This window comes from Giraffa tippelskirchi, chromosome 4, assembly GCF_054371585.1.
Source record: "Giraffa tippelskirchi isolate mGirTip1 chromosome 4, T2T-mGirTip1v1.2.pri, whole genome shotgun sequence".
NCBI classification, from domain to species: domain Eukaryota; kingdom Metazoa; phylum Chordata; class Mammalia; order Artiodactyla; family Giraffidae; genus Giraffa; species Giraffa tippelskirchi.
Window position 1 is genome coordinate 59,122,728 of NC_137278.1, and position 19,439 is coordinate 59,142,166.

Sequence of the window (19,439 nt, forward strand, 5' to 3'; positions counted from 1 at the left end):
CTCCTTTTCTCCTTTGCTTTTGGCTTCTCTTCTTTTCATAGCTATTTGTAAGGCTTCCTCAGACAGTCATTTTGCCTTTTTGCATTTCTTTTTCTTGGGGATGGTCTTGATCCCTGTCTCCTGTACAATGCCATGAACCTCCGTCCATAGTTTCAGGCACTGTGTGTATTAGATATAGTCCCTTGAATCTATTTCTCACTTCCACTCTATAATTGTAAGGGATTTGATTTAGGTCATACCTGAATGGTCTAGTGGTTCTCCCTACTTTCTTCAATTTAAGTCCGAATTTGGCAATAAAGAGTTCATGATCTGAGCCACAGCCAGCTCCCAGTCTTGTTTCTGCTGACTGTATACAGCTTATCCATCTTTGGCTGCAAAGAATATAATCAATCTGGTTTTGGTGTTGACCATCTGGTGATGTCCATGCGTAGAGTCTTCTCTTGTGTTGTTGGAAGAGGGTGTTTGGTATGACCAGTGCATTCTCTTGGCAATCCTCTATTAGCCTTTGCCCTGCTTCATTCTGTATTCCAAGGCCAAATTTGCCTGTTACTCCAGGTGTTTCTTGACTTCCTACTTTTACATTCCAGTCCCCTATAATGAAAAGGACATCTTTTTTGGGTGTTAGTTCTAGAAGGTCTTGTAGGTCTTCATAGAACTGCTCAACTTCAGCTTCTTCAGCATTACTGGTCAGGGCATAGACTTGGATTACCATGATATTGAATGGTTTGCCTTGGAAGCGAACAGAGATCATTCTGCCGATTTTGAGATTGCATCCAAGTATTGCATTTTGGACTCTTTTGTTGACTATGATGGCTACTCTATTTCTTCTAAGGGATTCTTGCCCACAGTAGTAGATATAACAGTCATCTGAGTTAAATTCACCCATTCCAGTCCATTTTAGTTAACTGATTCCTAAAATGTTTACCTTCACTCTTGCCATCTCCTGTTTGACCACTTCCAATTTGCCTTGATTCATGGACTGTTAGATTTCAGTTAACAATGAGAAACAAACTTGTTTCCTACACCTTCCAGAGATTGTTCTTAGTATACCTCTCAAGATCATGCAGAACAAATCTAATCATCCTTCCATATGAAAACTCTTCAGATTTTAAGATCGGTATCTCACTTTTTTTATATTTTCTCTTTCCCATATCATCTTAGACACTCTCCATTTAATATACTTTAACCTAAAATTAAATGCAAATAGCCCAGGGAAATGAGGAAAGCACATATAACAACTTTACTCAAAAGAGCAGACACCTAGAAGGATGAACTTCCATTAGTCTTTCTACTACTCAAGTGACACTGTTGACTCATACTGAGTTTATGGACGATTACAATCCCTCTCTGTTTTACCTGTGTTGCTTTAAAGTTGTGCCTCTCCCATCATTTATTTATGCAGTTGAATTTTTGAACACAGTGGTAGGACATTATGTATACTCTTTTTACATTTTATATTTTGAGAGTCAGTCCTTTTCTCAGTGTTTTGAAATTCTTCTGGATTCTGTTATCCATAGATTTATGATAGAATTCCTAGCCTTCTGCCATTGAGAAATTTCATTAGGATGCATTTTACATACTCATCCAATTCAATAAAAATACCGAATAGGACAAAGCTGAGAGGATTCCAGCCTTATGAATCAGTATTCTTTAGGTATACTTTTACTGGTTTTCTTTGTATCTAACTATACCCTATTTTCCCCCCATTTGATCTGTAAGAAAATTATAACATATTCAAATAATTATTTACTGTACCTGTACAGTATGTTACTTAGTGGAAGTAACTGAGTTATTAGTAATATGGAAGAATAAGCTTTGACAAATATTTGGTTTTAGGAATCCCATCAATGAGAGATTACAGTAATCACTGCTTTCTTATTTTAAGTGCTCATAATCCATCTCTGTAATAATCTATTTTAGAACTTTAGAGTTAAAACTATTCTCACCAGGCATTAGCTTACAGAATCATTTACTTTTCACTTGAAAATCAGGAACTGTGCTGTCTCATTTGTGCTTTTGGAGCCTTTCTCATTCTCTTCAATTCTTTAAACATCACTAAGAAAAACAGAGTGAGCTCACCAGCAAACTGTGTTACTAACCTGGAATATTACATAGTACACTGATTTTCAAATAGGAGTAACTTTGCCATGCCTCAGAATATTTTATAAGTCTAGAGATATTTTTGGTTGTCAAGACTGGGAACTGCTACTAGCTTCTAGTGAGTAGAGACCAGGGAGCTTACTGCACAGAACAGTCTCACACAAAGAAATATTGGTTCCAAATGCCAAGAATGCCAAAGCTGAAAAGTCCTGATGTAGTTCTAGTCTCCTACTAAAGCCAAAAACCCATTTCCAACATTCACAGCAGGAGGGTTTTCAGAATTAAGATTACCAGTATAAAAACTTCATGAGTGAATCCATACACTGTTGAAAGACTTCAGTGGTTACAAAATGCCAGGCCTGCCACTGTTAAAAGTGATCTTTTAAAGAGACTTGGCCCTCTAGGCCCCAGCTTCCTCATCTGTAAAAATGTAATTAAAATCAACATGTTTTACAAGGTTTTGAGGATCAAAGGAGAAAATGTGGAAGTGTTTCAAAAACTGTACATGTAAATGCACTATTTACATTTAGGCTATAATTACATAATCCCATGTAAATACAGGATTACCTGTATAGCTAATACAAAATAGCTGTTTGCTTGTTTGCTTTCTCTAACATACTCGTCTTGGTTCTATGCTTTGTAACAACACAAAATAAATTTATTCCTTCATCAAACATAAACATCTCCAAGCACATCTTCCTTCAAGTTGAATCTAATTCTTGTATGATTTTCACATGTTTTTATCCTGTTGGAGGTGAGTGGAAAATGCCCTTTCTCCTTCAGTTGCTACAATATTCAAATCCTATTCTTTCCTTTAGGTCCTTGCTCAAGTGCCACATGTAATAAAAATTCTTTCACTGCTGAAATTTCTCTCTCGTGCCTCTCTTCTGAAGTTTCATAGCACTTTATCTGAGCCACTCATGGAGAGGCAACGTGGTCAGTGAGATGAGCTTGGGTTTTAAAGTAAGACTGAGTGCATGTGTGCTGCAACCCTATGGACTGTAGCCTGTCAGGCTCCTCTGTCCATGGGATTCTCCAGGCAAGAATATTGGAGTGGGTTGCCATACCCTCCTCTGGGGGATCTTCCCAATCCTGGGATCCAATTTGCGTCTCCTGTGTGTTCTACATCACAGGCAGATTCTTCACTGCTGAGCCTCTGAGGATGCCCAAAGTAAGACTAACCAAGGTACAAATCTTAGTTCTAACTCAAGGTACTACTGTGAACAGGTTTCTGTGATTCAGATTCTTCATCTGTAAGATGAAGATATCATCCATTTTTAAAAAATTATTTATTTATTTTTGGCTATTCTGGGTTTTCACTTCTACTCAGGCTTTTCTCCAGTTGCAATGAGCATAGGCTACTCTCTAGTTGTGGTGCATGGGCTTCTCTCGTTGCGGAGCACGGGCGCACAGGCTTCAGTAATTGTGGCTCCCGGGCTCTAGAGCACAGGCTCAACAGCTGTGGTACGTGGGCTCAGTTGCTCCACTGCATGTGGGATCTTCCTGGACCAGGGATCGAACCCGTCTCCTGCACTGGCAGGTGGATTCTTTACCACTAAGCTACCAGGGAAGCCCTAGCACCCATTTATACAGGATTGCTGGGACTAAGTGGGTTGGCACAGGAATAAGACCTAACAGAGTACTGAGTACATAGCAGGAATTAGACAAGTAAGTCTTGTTATTCCCACTTACTTCCTACTTCAAATAACAGTTTATATGTATCTTGTTTCCTCAAAGATTACATAATTCTTGATGGCAGAATCATGCTGGTATCCTCTTCTCTCTTTTTCTTCTTACAGCTTCCCTCCTTCATTACTTAAAACTTATTGGTGCGCAGAATATGAATATGACATGTCTTCTTGCTTTTCAATTACTTTGATTATTCCACTCTGGGTATGCTCCAGTCTGTGAATCTCTCTCTTAATTCTCTTAACACTCAACATAAAATTGTTTTACTCTTTTAACCCCATCAATCTACAATATTATTATCAACAAACAAAATGATTAAAAAAAAAAGAGTACTGCAATAAAAGATTCAAGAAACTCTCACCACAGCCTCTGAAAAGTTCCTTCCTCTTTATGTCTTATGTTTAGTAAAACTCAATTGTACATCATGCTGAGAATCTATCCTGTTAAACTTTGAATCCTCAAAGAGCTACCTGTTCTTGACTATGCAGATTACAGATAACTAGTTAAAATACTGAATGTTAGTCTAGTTTTAAAATTATTGTTAAAGTAAGGTCATAATATTACTAGATTTTTGCCAAAAGAACAAATGTAATTAGTTTTCTTTTCTTTTAGAAGGATTCAATTTGCACTAATATATTTATGCCTATTCATCTCTGCAGGGCCAATGTACATTCACAAACCTGAAAAACAGGTAGTTGGGCCATGAGACCTGTTGAACAAATCAGACCACTGAACAGAGAGAAATACGCTAATAAGAATGAAAGTAATAATCTGGGTCTCACTGCATGTTTGTGTATTCTAGTATAATGATTACCATTCCTATAAGAATGTTTGGAAATATCAAGGTGTATCCTTTCATCTTACTAATTATAAAGAGCAAAAAATGGTTGGTCCTAAATATTTTTCATAAATAGTGTTCTGATAATTACTTCTACATCGTCTGTAAACAAAGATTTATAATAAATTATATTGATTTAAAAGTAAATCAAGAAATTCATAATTCTAGACATTATTACCTGTTTGCCTTTATTAGCTTCATTTTCACAGGTGGAATGTTCTTCAAGAACCATTCTGCACTGCATTATTAAACTTGTTGTCTGTGTGGTTGACAAGGGATCCCAAATGAATTCTATAAAGTCTGAAACAAAAATTTTCAGTGGTGCACAGTTTAGTTACTAGACTACTTTGCTTGTCACATACAAACAACTGAGGCCTTTTGCAAATGCTACTTTACTCATGTGGTTTAAAAAAAATCAACACCAATCAGTACATTATGTATTTGCATACATACTCAATTTTCTTGTCTTTTTTGGGTTTTGCTGAACTTGTATGGCTCAACTGCAATAGTTAAATCACCTTGTCACAGTGTTGGTGGCTGCAACCATGCAGTTAAAACATGACTGGAAAAAGGGAAAGGGAAAGGGAAGTCGCTCAGTCGTGTCCAACTCTTTGCGACCCCGTGGACTGTAGCCTACCAGGCTCCTCCGTCCATGGGATTCTCCAGGCAAGAATACTGGAGTGGTTTGCCATTTCCTTCTCCAGGGGATCTTCCCGACCCAGGGATCGAACCCAGGTCTCCCGCATTGGAGGCAGACGCTTTAACCTCTGAGCCACCAGGGAAGTCCGACTGGAAAAAAGTACACTTTAAATTGATCACCATGACACTCCAGTGAGACCAAAATGCTGCCCAACAATCACATTTTGTTTCTCTGGCCCATTCTCTTTCCCTCTTGCGAGACAATTATTTCCTGCCTTCTCCTTCCTTGTTGCTCTCAGTTAATGGACTTTACTCTTCCAGATGACTATTTCTCATGATTTCTTTTCTCCACCCTTGCTTTCACTGTCAGTTGGTTACTTCCCAATTTGATGAGAAGAACAGAATCAATCAGAAGAGAAGCTCCACAAGCTCCTACCATAGCATCTACAAATCTAGCAGCATCTGTGCCCATAAATTCTAACTTGTCTCCCATTTCTATGGATGAAGCACTAGGCTCCTTGCTAATGCCAACCTTTTATTTGTACAGAAGACTCCAACCCCTTTGGCTTACTTGAAGATCCTGTTCCTAGAATTCTGCCCTCTCACTTCAGTATCACCGTCACTTCTACTGGATCTTTTCTATCACTCTACAATTTTTTCTCTTGTATTAAAAATAATCCCTCTGTTGACTCTACTTTCCTCTCTAGAGCTGCCTTATTTCTTTCCTTCATTTTACAACAAAATTACTCAACAACTGTTGAAACTTTCTATCTCCAATTTCTTTCCTCAAACTCCTGAATTCACTTCAGTTAGGCCTAACCTCCAGCTGTTCTCCTAAACTACTCTTATCAAGTCACAGATAACTTTCACATTGCAAAATCTAATGGCTGATTCTAGTCTCCATCTGATTTAACAGCAACAACTACATTTTTTTTTTTTTAAACTCGGCTTCCAGGATACTGCTGGTTTCTCACTGACCTCTCTAGTCTCCTTTATCGTCTGCTTGTCATCCTGTTGACTTTCTAAATGCTGGACCTCAGGACTCAGGTCACTTACCTTCTCTTTCCTATTTATATTTATACCTTTAGTATGTCAAGTCAGTTTTGTGGCTTTAAATGCTATCTATGTGCTGACACACACCAAATTTATATCTCCTACGTGGATCTGTCCTTTAGACTCATATATTTAACAGCCTAGTTGACGGCTCTATTTGGATGATAGGTATCTCAAACCCAACAGGCGTCAAACTGAGCTGTTGCTATACCTCCTGTCCAAAACTTACTCCTCTCAGTCTTTTCCATTTGAGAAAATGGCAACTCTGTCCTTCCAGCTGCTCAGGCCAAAAACCACTTAATCATTCTTGATTCCTTTCTCTCTTGTTCCACAACCCATATCAAATTCTGTTAGTGTTAGTACTTTTGATATATATACAGAATTTGACCACTTTCCAGCCACCTCCATTTTTAACACTCAAGTCAAACCACCATTCCTTAGATTACTGAAAAAGCTTCATAACTGATCTGCATACAGTTCATTCTTAACACAGGAACCAGAATAACTCTGTTAAAATGATAAGGCAGATCTTGTCACTTCTCTGCTCAAAACTCTCCAACTGCTTCTCACTTACTTACAGTAAAAGTCCTCACAAATGATTATAAGGCCCCATATGACACAGTCACTGTCATCCTGCTAACCTCTTCTTACTGTCCCTATCGCTCACTCTACTGAAATTACTCTGGCCTATCTGCTGTTTTTCAAGTAAATCAGGCTAGCTCCTGCCTAAGGGCCTTTGCATGTGCTGTTTCTGCTGCCTAGGATGCCGTCACCTCAGACACTCATTTGGCCCATTTCTTTACTTCCTTTTGGAAATCTGCTCATTTGTGACCTTCCCAGGAAGCCCTTCCCTGGCCAAACTATTTTAAATTGCATTCCTCTTTCATAATTTGTATCTTTCCCCCTTACTTTATTTTTCCCCTCGTCTCCTGTAACTAACACACTACAGATTTCACTTGTTCATCGTTTGTCTCCTTCACAGAATGAAAGCTCCACAACATCAGGGATTATTATTTTGTTTACTGATGTATATGCTGAAGTTAACAACTGTGCTTGAGCCTTGTAAAATACAAGTTAAATAATTTTTTAAAAATTTAAATAGGTTAAAAAAATTCCAAATCAAATATAAAACTGATTTCGCAGGCATCTAGAAGGTTAGGCTCATAATAATCTTAGAAATATTTGGCCAACTAATACTGAGAGTCTACTACGTGCCTAGCATTAACTATTAGAAATACAGCAATAAGTAAGATTAGGTTTGCCTCAGAACAATTTTGTCTAATGTCAAATACAAATATATTGTATACATATATGTAGAGTTGCTTAGATAAGCAATTATAACGTGTAGGTACCATCCTAAGGATTAGTTTAGAGTACTTCAGGAACCCTGAAAAGGTATGCCTAACCCAGTTCCTAGAAATGATGTCTATACAGAGTTCTGGAAGATGAAGAGGGGTTAGTTAGCTAGATGAAAGAGGTATGGGGTTAAGGGATTTGTCAGGTGGATGGAGTGTAGAAGACGTAAAGGCCAAGGAGAAGACAGCTTCAGACCAGTAGAGATGGAGATGAGGGGAAGAAGGAACTGAGCTTGGCAAAAGATGGGGCTAGAGAACTACTAAACAGAGACAAAATCCTGAAAGTCCTAGAACACATGTTAAAGAGATTAGACTTCAACCTAAAGGCAGTTTAGAATAAAGTGTTTTAAGTGAGGTATGACAGAATCAGACTTACATTTCAGACAGATCACCATGGCTGAAGTATAGAAAATGGGTTAGAAAAAGGAAAAAAGTAATGGATGTGGCAACTGCTTATATAAAGAGGTAAAAAAAAAGCAGGGGTAGATGACTTGGAGGTTCTGGTTTGAATATGTGGGTAGGTGGAGGTACCATTTTCTAGACAAGGAATATAAGAGGAACAAGTCTGTAACAAAGATGACAAGTGTGATTTTGCATTTGGAATTTGAGTTGCCAAGTAGATACATTCAGAAGCTACTCTGATAAGAGATCTGGTGCTCTAACAAGAGATCTGGACTTGTTCTTCCAGTTCTTTTTGACTGAAAATCAAGCAGAAAAGCACTGTCCAAAAGAACTTTCTGTGATGAAAGAAAAAAAAATCTGACATCTGCACTATTTAATGTGATAGTCATGAGTGATATATGGCTACTGAAGAACACAGGTATAGATGGCACTAGAGGAGAGTATGCAATTACCCCGGGAGCTCAAAAAGAGCTATTGTCAAGTGAAGTATTTGGAATTTTCAGATGAATACTTAAATGAGGCATATATATTCTATGCTATCATAAATAATGTTTAATAGCTAAAAGTAAATGGTTAAAAGCATTAATCTTTCCAAGATACCCCATGATTGCACTGTAAATTATTCTGAGGAAAATCTTTAAAGTTTAGTCAAGTTGGCTGAGAAGCAATATAAAGCAGGTTGATTTAGTTTTCAAGAGTCTTCAGACTTGGCAGTCAGAATCCATTCTCAGTGACATGGTGGAACAGATCCTTATCAAGTACAATTTCAGATAAAACAAGTTCAGACTGAGGCACAAGCATCAGTGCCCAACGGCTCTGAGTGCCAGTAGGAGAAGGAAGGGAAACGTAGTAATGCTTTTTTAAAGAAAGAAGAAACTCACCATACACAAAAATAAACTCAAAAGGGGTTAAAGACCTAAATGCAAGGCCGGACACTAAAAAAACATTTAGAAGAAAACACAGACATGACACTCTCTGATATAAATTGCAGCAAGATCTTTTTTGATCCAACTCCTAGAGCAATGAAAATAAAAACAAAAATTAACAAATGGGATCTAATTTAACTTAAAAGATTTTGCACAGCAAAGGACTATAAGCAAAACAAGAAGATAACCCTCAGAATGAGAGAAAATATTTGCAAACAAAGCAACTAACAAGGGGATCAATCTCCAAAATATACAAACAGCTCACTCAGCTCAATATCAAAACAATAAGTAACCCAGAAGGCAGAGGATCTAAACAGATATTTCTCCAAAGAAGACATATGGATGGCCAAATGGCACATAAAAAGATGACCAACATCAGAAAGGCAAATCAAAACTACAATGAAGCATCACCTCACACAGGTCAGAATGGCCACCATCAAAAAATTTACAAACAATAAATGCTGGAGAGGGTGTGGAGAAAAGGGAACCCTCCTACACTGTTGGTGGAAATGTGAACTGCAACAGCCACTATGGAGAACAGTATGGAGCTTCCTTAAAAAGCTTAAAACAGAACTACGGTATAACCCAGCAACCTCACTCCTGGGCACATAACCCAGAGAAAACCATAACTGGAAAAGATACACTCACCCCAATGTTCACTGCAGCATTATTTACAATAGCCAGGATGTAGAAACAAGCTAAATGTCCATCAATAGAGGCATGGGTAAAGAAGATGTGGTAATATTCCATTATATACCATGGAATATTATTACCCAGCCATAAAAAAGACAAAAAATGCCATTTGCAGCAACATGGATGAACCTAGACTGTCACACTGGGTGAAGTAAGTCAGACAGAGAAAGGCAAATATCATGTGACATGGTTTCTATGTGGAATCTAAAAATAAGGCTACAAACAAACTTATTTACAAAACAGAAGTAGAGTCATGGCTGTAGAAAACAAACTTTTGGTTACCAGGGGATAAATGTGGGGAGGAATAAAATGGGAGATTCAGATTGACTAGACACACTACTATATATAAAACAGATAACTAGTGAGAACCTGCAATACAGCACAGGAAAATCTACTCAAAACTCTGTAATGGCCTATATGGGAAAGGGATCTAAAAAAAGAAAATGTGGATATATGTGTAACTGATACACTTTGCTGTACACTTGAAACTAACACAACATTGTAAATCAACCATACTCCAATAAAAATTTTTAAAAAAGAAGAAATTAAGGGGAAAAGTTAAGGGAAAGACATACACACAGCAGAGATTGAAGTGTGCCACTAATACACGACTTATAAAAGCAACTAATAAAAGTGATGCGAACGTCACAAACACTAAAGGTCCAAGAGTATCGGGAGTTTGATAGCCAGTCACTTGCACAAATAAGCTGTTTTTAATCAGCTTAAATTATAAATCTGTTGATTTTTACTGCATATTACAGTTGTGTTCAAAAACAAAAAAAATTTGTGACTGTAACAGAAATTACTGATCTTACACTTAGCTAAAGAACAATTTAATTTTATCAAGATTATAAAACAGTACCTGTAAGTCGAGGAATAACTGTTTTGTTGATGACAGTAGACAAGATTTTCTTATCAGAACTATCTTCTTTCTTTGAATCTTCCATACTGCAATCTATAAATTCTTCTATAGATGTGAACCATGGCATCTGTTTTAAACCTATGGAATCAAACTTATAAATAAAATTATCCAAGTTATAAATAAATTCTTAATCTTTATCTTTAAATAGTTAACTTTTTCAGTAGTTACCAGAGCTTTTCTAAGGATCAAAGGAGAATAATTCCATATTTTAACCCAACGTATACAGTGGGCTACAGTTTATAGGGTCACAAAGAGCTGGACGTGACTGAAGCGACAGCACTCACGCACACACAGCACTAGACCACCAGGGCTAGACAGGATGACATGACTAACACATGATGTCTAGGCAGTGAGGCAGGATACTACACTTCATGCATTTATTCATGTCCAGAAACGCCCCCTGTGTGTTCAGGACCTACTAAATGGCAGGTACTGTTAGGAACAAAATTTACATTTATAACAATAGCAGTTAAAACACCCATGGAATTTGCTTTTAAAGATATACTTACCTCATACAAAATTCACTTCTGGCTCTCCCAAGTCTCACTGGCACAAATGTATACTTTGCATGTGGCTTATCTTAGTACTGAGCAAATAGCAGATGGCCAATTACTATTTGTTGAATGACTGAATGAACAGATCTCTGCTAGGTGTGACAGAATACTCAATTCAGCTTGAGTGGTTAACAACTAGGCTGCTGTCCGACCAGCTATCTTAGGGATAAGCTGGGTTCCTAAACTAAGAACACTGCATGGCCCTGAACCTAACAGAAAGTCTAAAGGCATGCGTGACTAGGGCAGAGGAGGATCCACCTTAGTCAAACAAAAGGGATTCACCCTTTGTTAAATCTTTATTTTCAGCTCTCCTCTCTTCCTAGAATTTCATTTCCTCATTCCTGTTTGCTTAACCACATGGATGTCCCATCATCATTTCATTGTCTATAATGTAAAACTTCCTTGAAAACCTTTTCCCTATTTGAAAAGACACCATTTCTATGAATGGAACTACCATTGTCCTAATAACTTAGAATCCAAACCTTGGGGTCACCATTTTGATGTGCTGTGTTAGGGTTATTCACAGTAGTTTATTGATTCTTCATAAACTCACTTGTAATCAATCCTTTCTTTCCTCTTTCCTCTTGCACTATCATCCTATGTGAGGAATTCATCTCCTTGGACTTGGATTACAGCAACCGCTTTTCAGTATGTATCTTCATCTCTTTCTCTCTACCCTCCAAGTTAGCCTATTGCTCAGAGCTTCCTAAATCATTACCTTCATCATGTTACTCCTCCCATTACCTATCAAAACAAGTTCATATCTCTTGATTTAGAATCTATGCAGTCTCTACAAAATTACTATTTCTCCCCATGTACCTTTACAAAATACCTTTTCCTTTCTCTCTCTCTTCCTGTTTAAATTCTATATACCCTTTAAATCCTCATTTAAATTCCTCATCTTCATTGTAGCTTTCCTAGTCAAGTATTCCCATTATGTAATCTCCAACTTCAGAACTCTTGGTACCTATTTTGAATTTTACTCAGATTGTAAAATTCTTATGGTCTAATACTACCTTTATTTTTTTGAGTGATTTTCAACTTACCACGGAAGATTTTTTAAAAGTGTTTCCTTTACTGATGTGTTAGCCTTAAAACATAGTGAGAATCAAGAAATGGTAAATGTAGACTACTACTCCAAAGCATGATTATTAATTCCATCTCTAAACATGAGGTATTTTATATTATCGCTAACCTGATAACAAGAGGATTTAAGTAACTAAATGTGATCAGGATTATTTTTTTCACGTTAAGCTTATATACCTTAAGAGGGTTCCAGTCAATCAACTGAAATCGTATTAGGGGGTTTAAAAGCTTCGGAATGCATAAACTAATGAAAGCTTCATAATAAGAATCAGGAAACTTTTCTCGCCATTGTTGAAATTTCAATAAAATATTCTGCATATTACAAAAATCACTGTGTACATCTTCAAAAATCTTCTTATGATCCTGTAAAATGTCACCTGTGAAGAAAATGAGTCTCTGTATATTATGCATTTTACATTTATTCCTATAAACATAGTTATGTATAACTTATGCAATCAACTGAGTTGAAAGTTATTCCTTGACATTAACATATAAATTAGTTTTTATTAAAAAAAAACACACCTTAGTAACAACTGATACTGATAAAATCTACCATTTATTAAGCCCTTGCTATATGCTAAAACATTATAAACACATTATCTCATGTCATCATAACTATCTTCCCTAAAAGGTAAGTGTTGCTAGCCTATCTGTTTACAGACAAAGAAAAAGTAAACAACAATATCAGATATAGTGAAGTCAAGTAATTCGCTTAAGGTCACACAGAATAGATTCCCTCTTTGAACTCATCTATTTGACTGTAAAGCCCACATTCTTTCAACTGTACATATTTTACCTTCTTACATTGCTAAAAATGGACTTTACTATAAATTCAATTCAAATTCAAACTCCGGGAGATTGTGAAGGACAGGAAAGCCTGCCATGCTGCAGTCCATGGGATTGCGAAGAGTTGGACATGACTGAGCGACTGAACAACAAATACGGACTTCTGTGGTGGTGCAGTGGCTAAGACTCCAAGCTCCCAATGCAGCAGGCCTAGGTTCAATCTCTGGTCAGGGAACTAGATCCCACAAGCCACAGCTAAGACCTGGCACAGCCAAATAAATAAATATTTTAAAAAATTGAAAAAAAATGATAATATAGAAAGCATGTAGCAGAGAAATGAAGCCAAAAATGTTCATGGCTCATTTATAACAGGAGATGAAAAAGGTTGAGGGAAAAACTACAACGATGCAGGAATACTCATCCCACTTCTCCATTTTATCCCTTCTTTCAGAGGTAAAGACAAGTCTAATAAGGAAAAAAAAGTATTATTTTTTCTGAATTTTCCCAACTATTTTGGATAGCTTAATTAAGGGCAATCATGGCAAAGATTTTCCATCATTTCAGTACTTCAAATTAAGACACATCAGAAACTTGGTAACTGACCTTGGCTTTTTTGGAAATCAATCATGTCTGCTGAAGACAGCTCATCATCACTAGATGTTCCTTCTTCATGAGTACAATTCCCAGAAAGAACCCTTGCTTGTCTTCTTCGTGCCCTGTATTTTGCAATAAACCAAAAATAAAATATGAAAATAAAAGCTTTAAAACAAAAATTAAAAGTCATCATTACTTAAAATGCCCAGAAATAAACAATCATACTTTCACACAATTCTATGTTAACATTTTTGACATTTTAGCTTCATTAATCTGAACTGATTCTCCCTCTTATTCTTGTTAGACACTCCCATGATTTGGAAAAAGGAGTAACAATGTATTTAGGACTAGCTTCCAGGTATGAGACAGTCCCAACCTGGTAAATACCACTTTACACATTCCTTCTAACTGATCCAAATACACAAGTGTGTCTTTAAACCATGGGGTAGAGGACTGTTTAACTAAATTTTGGTTTTACACCATTCTCACAAATTAATATGCTAGGTTGTAGTTATTTATACTATATGATTAACTGTATTTAAACTATGAAAAATACTTGCTCAGTGATGCTTTAAGTCTTTAGTTACCTTCGAGATTCAACCTCTTCTAAAATCCATTGAGTTTTTTCATCTATAGCCGAGCTTTTATTTATAGATGTCTCAGGTTTGCCTGTTAATGAATAAAATTGATTTTATACTGTAAATTTGAAAAAGAAATACAGTGAAACATTTTGAAAACAAAAGTTATATTTTAGGTATGTATACATATTTGTATATATAAACATCCATACATGGACTATGCTTAAATTGCATATTTCATCATGCAAAGAAATTGCAATGTTAACTCTCTACCATAATATTCACAGGTATTGAGTTTGCTAATCTAAGAAAATGTACCTTGTCTGGTGAATATAGTTCAGCACTTGAGAACAGTATCAAAAATAAAGTTTCTTTCCCTTGTATTCTTTTTCAGCAGTTTTCACCATTTTTTTTTTCCTGTCCCTATGGTCAAATTCTAGAAACACATTACCAATATGTCATTCATATTATCTCCTATTTTAGCATATACTGTAATTTATGACCAACTAAATGTCATATATTTGAGTCATTTTGATTTTGCTTTTAATCTACTTGATGCTGTGGTCTCATTTCTTTCACTACACCCTGACAGCACCTTAATCAAAGGAAGACATCTCTGCAAATACAAAATCGGTGTGAGAATTAAAGGGCTGCATCCAATTCTTTTATTAATATAATGAGATCTTATAGATGATTCTATACTGAAACCCACCAGAATTTCTTTAACTTCCACCATCAATCTATGGAAAACTTATAAAGTTAGACTTCTAACACAGTCTATATGTTTATGTCAAGTCATCTCAAAATAATCATTAAATGGTCATATAAATATTTTTTCAAACACTGAGTGATTAGAAGTCATAATTTTTATTTTTTCAGATTTGGACTTAATTTTGAAGCCCAGATTTTAAAATGGTTTGGGAATTTTAGAAGAGGGTAGGTGAAAAGTCAGTGGGAAAATACACAATAAACGTTTTTTATACAAAAATAAAAATATTTTTATCTTTTAGCTAACAATTTAGCTTAATGAACAAAAAATCACATTGAACATGAAAAACACTAACATGATAACAGTTGTAAATACGCTGATTCATGTTTTAATTCATCTTGCCTGCGTTTCATAAAGATCATGGCTTGTTTTAAAAGGAGTGCATGCATGGCTGATTCTATTTCTTGGATGTTGATAATCTGAAATACATACATAAGTAACATTTTGTGGGTGGTCATTAAATGATTATAAAAAATAATTATATATAAGCACATTATATGCTCAAATTTCATATAACAGAAACATTTTTAACACTATCACATCTCAATTAAATGAACATTGTGAGGAATAGATGTAGCTTCCAATACTTATAATACTAATAAAACTAGAAAATAAACTTATTGTACCAAAACAGCTATAAAAATCATAAATAATAAAACCTAACTTGGCAGGAGTCAGGAACATGGATAAAAGTGGATAGATAAGAAAGATTCTTTTTTGAGATAGAAGAGAAGGAGGAAATGATGACTGCAGCTATTTTTCACAGGCTGAACATGTCAGACTGTAGGGGAACATCTGAAGAAACTGGTAAAATTTGAAAAAAATAGAGGACAGAAGAGACCTAAACAGACAGGAAAGCAAGCTGTGAAGCAGAATTGAGTGATTAGTTAAAACTGGCATTCATATTATATATTTCTTGGGCAACAATTCCCCCCACTTCAATCATGTTCCATAGCTAATGCTATGGATTCAAGCCTTTGACAGTGTAATTCTTCAAGGATGAATGAAGAAAGTCACACTGTAATAAATATTTCAGAAAAGTAGCTACCAAATGGTATTAAAGGTAGTTGACTTAAAACAATAGGGGAGAAACTAATTTGGTAATCTTTTAAAAGTAAATTAAAAGTAAGGAAGAAAGTAGAGTGTATTTTTAAAGTGATTAGTTTACTTTTAAAAAAGGACAACTCAAGACCCCAATTTAAGGACTTAGTATGTATAAAACAAAAATAGGAATTATAATGTAAAAGAATGATTCATAAATCTGATTAACATAACAATTTAAAAACATCTGATGTCATTGCTAATAGAGAAATGCGTATCAAAACTACAATAAGGTGTCATATCACACTGGTTTAAAAGGTCAACAACAAAAAGTCTACATATAACAAATACTGGAGAGGCTGTGGAGAAAAGGGAACCTTCCTACACTGTTGCTGGGTGTATAAACTGGTGCAGCTACTATGAAAAACAATATGGTGGTTCCGTAAAAAACTAGAGTTGCCATATGATCCTGAAATTACTCTCTTGGGCATATATCTGGAGAAAACTCTAATTCAAACAGATACATGCATCCCAATGTTCATAGCAACATTATTTACAAGAGCAAAGAAATGGAAGCAACCTAAATGTCCCTGAAAGATGTCTGGATAAGGATGATGTGGTGTATATATGTATACACACATACACTCACACTAGAATACAACCCAGCCATAAAAAAGAATAATGCCATTTGCAGCAGCTGGGGTACACCTGGAGACAATAATACTACGTGAAGTAAGTCAGAAAGAGAAAGACAAATACATTATGATATTACTTATCTGTGGAATATAAAATATGATAAAAATGAATCTACGGGGAGGAATAAACCAGGAGTCTGGGATTAGCAGATACAAACTACTATATACAAAATAAGCAACCAGATCCTACTGTACACTATAGGGAACTATATTTAATATCCTGAAATAAACCATAATGGAAAAGAATATGAAAAGAACACACATATATACAACTGAATCACTTTGCTATACACCAGGAACTAATACAACATTGTAAATCAACTATACTTCAATTAAAAACTGAAAAGAAAAAAACAAAAAGCACATCTAATATCAAAAAAAGGACTTCTTGGGTAGCACAGCAGTAAGAATCTGCCAGCCAAGCAGGAGATGTGGGTTTGATCCCTGAGTCAAGAAGATCCCCTGGAGAATGAAACAGCAGGCCACTCCACTATTCTTGCCTGGGAAATACCATGGACAGAGAAGCCTTGCAGGTTACAGTCCATGGGATCAAAAAAGAGTCGTACACAACCTAGTGACTAAACAACAACAACAAATATCAAAAAACCACCGCAACAAAATCAAAAGACAAAACAAATTGGAATGTTTACCTACATCAAATAGGATAAAGCATTAAAATTTTTAAGCAATTGAAAGCTGTTCATCATATACTGGGAAAAAGGAAAAAGCCCCACAAAAACAAACCCATGGATAGTATGAACAAGAAGATAGCAGGGCAAAGGACACAAATAATTCACTAGAAGAAAACTATATGTGTTAAGAAAACAAATGACTTGTGAGATCAAAATAAATATGTAAAAACTAAATACACTATAAACTGATAGAATTTTTCTGAAGGATAATTTAGCAATGTTTCATAAGCCTTAATATATTTAGACACTTTGATTTAGTAATTCAATTTCTAGGACTTTTCTTAAACAGATGGAATTTTAAAAATTTATATTGCTATTTCAGTCAGTTCAGTTCAGCTGCTGAGTCGTGTTCGACTCTTTGTGACCCCATGGACTGCAGCCTGCCAGGCTTCCCTGTACCATCACCACCTCCTGGAGCTTGCTCAAACTCTTGTCCATCACGTCGGTGATGCCATACAACCATCTCAACCTCTGTCATCCCCATCTCCTCCTGCCTTCAATCTTACCCAGCATCAGGGTCTTTTCTAATGAGTAAGCTCTTCGCATCAGGTGGCCAAAGCATTGGAGCTTCAGCTTCATCACCAGTCCTTCCAGTGAATATTCAGGACTGATTTCCTTTAGGACTGACTGGTTTGATCTCCTTGCAGTCCAAGGGACTCTCAAGAGCCTTCTCCAATACAATTAAAAAGCATCAATTCTTTGCCACTCAGTTTTCTTTATGGTCCAACTCTCACATCCATACGTTACTATTGGAAAAACCACAGCTTTGACCAGGAAGATCTTTGTCAGCAAAGTAATGTCCCTGCTTCTTCATATGCTGTCTAGTTTGTCATAGCTTTTCTTCCAAGGAGCAAGTGTCTTTTAAATTCATGGCTGCGGTCACCATCTGCAGTGATTTTTGAGCCCAAGAAAATAAAGTCTGTCACTGTTTCCATTGTTTCCCCATCTATTTGCCATGAAGTGATAAGACTGGATACCATGATCTTCATATTTTGAATGTTGAGTTTTAAGCCAACTTTTTCACTCTCCTCTTTCACTTTCATCAAGAGGCTCTTTAGTTCCTCTTTCTGCCATAAGGGTAGTGTCATCTCTGTATCTGAGGTTATTGATATCTCTCCTGGCAATCTTGATTCCAGTTTGTGTTTCATCCAGCCTGGCATTCTGCATGATGTACTCTACATATAAGTTAAATAAACAGGGTGACAATACACAACCTTGACGTACTCCCTTCCCAATTTGGAACCAGTCTGTTGTTCCATGTCCAGTTCTAACTGCTGCTTCTTGACCTGCATATAGATTTCTCAGGAGGCAGGTACGGTGATCTGGTATTTCCATCTCTTGAAGAATTTTCCACAGTATGCTGTGATCCACACAGTTAAAGGCTTTAGCGTAGTCAATGAAGCAGAAGTAGATGTTTTTCTGGAACTCTCTTGCTTTTTCTATGTCCCAGTGGATGTTAGCAATTTGACCTCTGGTTCCTCTGCCTTTTCAAAATCCAGCTTGAACATCTAGAAGTTCTTGGTTCATGTACTGTGGAAGCCTCGCTTGGAGAATGTTGATCATTACTTTACTAGCATGTGAGATGAGCGCAATTGTGCGGTAGTTTGAACGGTCTTTGGCATTGCCTTTCTTTGGGCTTGGAATGAAAACTGACCTTTTCCAGTCCTGTGGCCACTGCTGAGTTTCCCAAATTTGCTGGCATATTCAGTGCAGCACTTTCACAGCATTATCTTTTAGGATTTGAAATAAATCAGCTGGAATTCCATCACCTGCACTAGCTTTGTTCATAGTGATGCTTCCTAAGGCCCACCTGACTTCACATTCCAGGATGTCTGGCTCTAGATGAGTGATCATACCACCGTGGTTATCTAGGTCATGAAGATCTTTTTTGTATAGTTCTTTTGTATATTCTTGCCACCTCTTCTTAGTATCTTCTGCTTCTGTTAGGTCCATATCGTTTCTGTCCTTTATTGTGCCCATCTTTGCATGAAATGTTCCCTTGGTATCTCTAATTTTCTTGAAGCAAT

General features: G+C 36.4%; 1 protein-coding gene across 37 annotated transcripts in view; it reads right to left on the reverse strand.

Annotated features, from left to right (window-relative positions):
• The window catches only part of GCFC2 (GC-rich sequence DNA-binding factor 2), an 87,239-nt gene that overhangs the window by 18,648 nt on the left and 49,152 nt on the right, over window positions 1–19,439 (reverse strand). For 17 of the 37 annotated variants that reach the window (XR_014082805.1, XR_014082804.1, XR_014082803.1 and 14 more), the window contains 6 exons: window positions 15,280–15,403; window positions 14,225–14,306; window positions 13,647–13,759; window positions 12,435–12,634; window positions 10,558–10,708; window positions 4,806–4,927 (listed from right to left, as the gene is read on the reverse strand). Coding sequence is in view for 14 of the 37 variants with exons in the window: in XM_081593052.1 (XP_081449178.1) it covers window positions 4,806–4,927; window positions 10,558–10,708; window positions 12,435–12,634; window positions 13,647–13,759; window positions 14,225–14,306; window positions 15,280–15,403 (792 nt within the window). In the remaining 23 variants the exon portion in view is untranslated. The remainder of the gene's footprint in view (window positions 1–4,805; window positions 4,928–10,557; window positions 10,709–12,434; window positions 12,635–13,646; window positions 13,760–14,224; window positions 14,307–15,279; window positions 15,404–19,439) is intronic. The other 20 variants (XR_014082810.1, XR_014082809.1, XR_014082824.1 and 17 more) reach the window with 3 other exon arrangements.